Here is a 4,496-nt window from a genome sequence, read left to right on the forward strand (position 1 = left end):
GGTGGCCTTTAGTGTAGCCCCTGGTGGCCTTTAGTGCGGCCCTGGTGGCCTTCAGTGTGGCCCCTGGTAACCTTCAGTGCGGCCCCTGGTGGCCTTCGGAGTGGTCCCTGGTGGCCTTCAGTGTGGCCCCTGGTGGCCTTCAGTGTGGCCCCTGGTGGCCTTCAGTGTAGCCCCTGGTGGCCTTCGGACTGGTCCCTGGTGGCCTTCAGTGCGGCCCCTGGTGGCCTTCGGAGTGGTCCCTGGTAGCCTTCAGTGCGGCCCCTGGTGGCCTTCGGAGTGGTCCCTGGTGGCCGCTGTCCCTGCACCCCGCCCCCCCCCGTGGCCACGTCGGGCCCAGGCACGCGCCCCCTCGCGGTCACGCCGGGCAGTCGGCCTCGTCAGCCCCCCGCCCCCACCACCACCACTCACTGCTGTAGTCATGGCGCTGGCAGACGTGTGCGGCTACCGTGAGTGTGCAGAAAGCCTGCCGGGCCTCGGGGCCCGCGGCGGAGATCGTGGCACGCAGCTCCACGAGCTCGACATGGGCTGCTTCTCGGAGCCGCGCTTCGCCATGCCGCCCGGGGAGGACGTGAGTCCCCGCGACGCGACGCGGGCGGGCGAGGGGAACCTGGGGCCTGGCCGATGAGGCCCGGCCGGCGTGGCGTGACGAGCGGTGGGAATCTCTTGCCGCCCAGTGTCTTAGCTGCAGCAGCTCGAGTGTGGATATTTGTGCGGGGCGGGGGGGGGAGTAACATGTGGCAAATGTGTATTTGTTACGAGTTAACGACTTGTAGTTAACGTGCGGGAGATCGGTGGGGCCTCTGTTGGGATAGTCCTGCTCTGAGCAGGCCGCTGTGTCTGCTGCTGGGGCCCGTGCGGCTCGGCCGTGCTGCTGCTGCTGCCGGCTTCTCCACAACGTGGCCTCCTCCTCATGGCGTGTGGCTTGAACCCTCAGTGGCTGTCTCCGAGCTGTGGAGACTGTGTCCGGACTCGGTATCTTTGGGCCGCGCGTCTCTCTCTGGACTCTTTGTGTGCTGTGTGTCTGTCTCTGGGTTTTGAATTTTCTGTGGACCGTGTAAGTTGCCCGTGGACAATGGTTCTATCTGTTAATTATATTATGTCTTTCTGGGCTGCCTATTTCTCTGGACAGGGTGTTTGTTGGTTTGCATTTGTCCGTGGACTCTGCATGAGTCTTGACTGTCAATGATCTGAAAGTTTCTGTACTTTGTGGACAGTATGTATGTTTTTCCTCTGGACTGCGCATACATCGTTTTGACCCTGTCCCCGTGTTTACAGCCGGTGGAATTCTTGCGGCCCTTCGCGTCGGGCGAGAGCGACGTGAAGATTCAGTTCCAGCACGGCACCACCACCCTGGCCTTCAAGTTCCAGCACGGGGTCATCGTGGCCGTCGACTCGCGAGCCACCGCGGGCTCCTACATCGGTGAGGGCTCATTCACCGGGGCGCTCTGGGTTATATTTCTGACATGGTATAACCCCTATAAAGACGTGATCGTGTACTCGGGTTCCCTTTTTGGATATTCCGAAAAAAATGGAGTGTTAGTTAGCTTTCTTCACATTGCCACTGCTTTTGTATTGGTATAAAAATAAATACCAGCAACTTTCATATCTGAGAACTGTTGATGTATTTTGAACTTCTTTCACACCGTACGTAGCCGACCATGCTGATCAGAGGTGCGGGGGAAGGACAACAAACTTAACAACAAGCAGTTCAAAGAAATGAGTTTGTCAATCTAGATGATGATTTAAAAGTGCATAGCTCCGGTGGCTTCCTTATATCAGAAGGAAGACCTTTCCAGACTCCTGCAGAAGCGCATCTGAAAGCGCCCAATGCACACAAAACAGCAGATATATGGGAAGATATTACACGTATTTAATAAGCATACTACATTTTCAATTCACGGATGCTTGAATTGTTTGAAAATATATAATAGATGTGTATCTTGGATGTGAGCAGAATATATTTTTTGGAGGCTGTATAATTTCTTATCCATATTGATTATCCAACTAATAACTAGCATATAATTTAAAATGAAAGTGAAATGCATTATATGTATGTATCTTTGTAAAACACTGACCGTGCCTCCTCGTCCCAGCTTCACAGACTGTGAAGAAGGTGATTGAGATTAATCCATACCTCTTGGGCACCATGGCTGGAGGAGCAGCTGACTGCATGTACTGGGAGCGAGTCCTTGCCAAGCAGTGCAGGTGGGTTTGTGTTCATCATAATTGACAGTCAAACTACCTTCATCGTTTCAAGTAGTAATTAGGTTTAATTGTGTGGAATATAATGATTATATCCTTTTGTCAATCGACTGCTGGATGAAGGCCTTCCCAAGCGATGTTGGTCGAACGGGTTGTTTGATCATACTTTAACACACTGGTCATTGCAGGTTGGTGAAAAATGGGATCCATAACCAATTCAGATATGTTAGCTGTGGTGATGACTCAAACCCAGGTGGCTTGATTTAAAGCAAAGTGTGCTTACTACAATCCTATTACTCCATCTGATGTGGGAGATGTATATAAAACATTTTCTTCATATATATAAACAGGTAAGAGGCCGCTGAGACCAGCTGTCTCTTTTTAAAGGGATAAAGTGTTTAATATGTTTTATTCGTCCCCTTTTAGGATCTACGAGTTAAGGAACAAGGAGCGCATCTCTGTGGCAGCTGCTTCCAAGCTGCTGGCAAACATGGTTTACCAGTACAAAGGCATGGGCCTCTCCATGGGCACCATGATCTGTGGCTGGGACAAGAAGGTGAGACACACATTGTGATTCCAGTGTTTTCAGCGGGCATAGATGCGATCACTTGAAAGCCAGCAATGAAGCTGGAATTTCTTGTTGATTTTTTTGCAGTCTGATTAAAAAAGGTGTCTCAAGAAATGAAAACAGTTAATAAGAACTGCTTTTTCTGTTTAGTTTGTTGTCCTTTCCCCGCACCTCCGATGAGCATGGTTGGCTACGTACAGAGCGAAAGAAGTTCAACATAAATTAATGTTGAATGTGTGTCAATGCAGGGTCCGGGTCTGTACTACGTGGACGATGAGGGTATGCGCCTGCCAGGCTCGATGTTTGCGGTGGGCTCTGGCTCGCCATACGCCTTTGGTGTTCTGGACAGCGGTTACCGCGAGGACCTGTCCAAGGAAGAGGCCTACGACCTGGGTCGGCGTGCCATCGCTAGCGCCACTCACCGTGATGCCTATTCTGGTGGCGTCGTAAACCGTAAGGGCCCCACTTTATTGCTTACACATAATCAAGAATTGTATTAAGCACAGTGCAAAGTAATGTAGATGAATAATGTAATAGAGATGTGTTCTTAATCACATATGGTGTTAAGGACTGCATTTGAAGCGATGCATGAACATAAATCAAGAAAACCCACCACTATTAATGATTGAACAGAAATATATATGTATATGACATATATGTAAATATATATAGTTTCAGACATGAATATCCGTTTTCTCATTTGGACTGTTAATGCGGGTTGGTGAGTTGTAGCTTCTATAGGTTTTGCATACGAGAGGACTGTGTTTACAATTGCACTGCTAATACATGCTGGTTGTGTGTGGTTGCTCTTTTCCTGGCAGTGTACCACATGTGTCAGACCGGCTGGATTAAGGTTTCTCAAGACGACGTCAGTGAACTGCAGTACAAGTTCCGTGAACAGAAGTGATGGAGACCAGCGCGTTGGGACCCCCGTTCCGAGCCCACCCTTGTGCATAACAACGCGCAGATTCACGGCTGGGATGTCCGTGTGTAAAGATTGGTTAACGCTCCGCGATTTGTGAGTTCTTGTAGCTGTTGGTTGCTCGTGTTGTATCGATGGAATGTCATTTTTTTAAGTTTAATCCTTACCATTTTTTGGAATAGCAACAATTCTGTCACGAGTTTGAGCAGCAATGGAATAGCTAAGCGTTGTCAAATAACATTGAATATTTAAGAATGGCATTTGATCACTTGTTTAGTTACCAGTTTTGTTGACAAGAAACTACTTCTAAATAAACAATTCAACACTTGTCATTCAGTATCGTTTCACTCAACCACCATTGCCGACTCATCATATTCTTTATTCATCGTCAGCCATGGTCGAGCCACTGCTGTAGGAATACCTCTGCCATCATGATCAATCTTTTATTAAAATCGCTTGAGGTATAACACGTTTACAAAAGTGTCCACTGTCTGAATTTACACAGTAATCACGTAATGACACATATAAACATGTAATCTATAACTGCGTACAAGGAACATCGCACTTTGCTGAACACGTGATGCACACTGCTGGGTCGTACAGTTTACCCCGCACCCCTACTATAACAGATGCAGATGTCTCGCAGTCTACACCCTTGCACTTATCTCTTTATATCCCAATACCTGTCAACCCATACGGTTTATCCGTAGTCTTGTACAGGAAAATTGAGTGTTCAGGTCCATTCGGTGTAGTTTCAATACGACAACAACAAAACATCTGTTGTGTCTGTTGCCCCCTTGTGAT

The 4,496-nt window shown here is 48.6% G+C and overlaps 1 protein-coding gene across 1 annotated transcript; it reads left to right on the forward strand.

The window, feature by feature from the left end:
- The first annotated feature begins 386 nt into the window (after nucleotides 1-386).
- On the forward strand, nucleotides 387-4,022 carry LOC144942110 (proteasome subunit beta type-5-like). Its single transcript, XM_078868807.1, has 6 exons — nucleotides 387-568; nucleotides 1,276-1,420; nucleotides 2,094-2,205; nucleotides 2,629-2,758; nucleotides 3,019-3,223; nucleotides 3,592-4,022. Exons 1-6 carry the CDS (start codon nucleotides 419-421, stop codon nucleotides 3,675-3,677), a joined length of 828 nt encoding a protein of 275 aa, XP_078724933.1. The 5' UTR covers nucleotides 387-418; the 3' UTR covers nucleotides 3,678-4,022.
- Nucleotides 4,023-4,496: the final 474 nt, after the last annotated feature.

Source organism: Lampetra fluviatilis, chromosome 26 (assembly GCF_964198595.1).
Source record: "Lampetra fluviatilis chromosome 26, kcLamFluv1.1, whole genome shotgun sequence".
NCBI classification, from domain to species: domain Eukaryota; kingdom Metazoa; phylum Chordata; class Hyperoartia; order Petromyzontiformes; family Petromyzontidae; genus Lampetra; species Lampetra fluviatilis.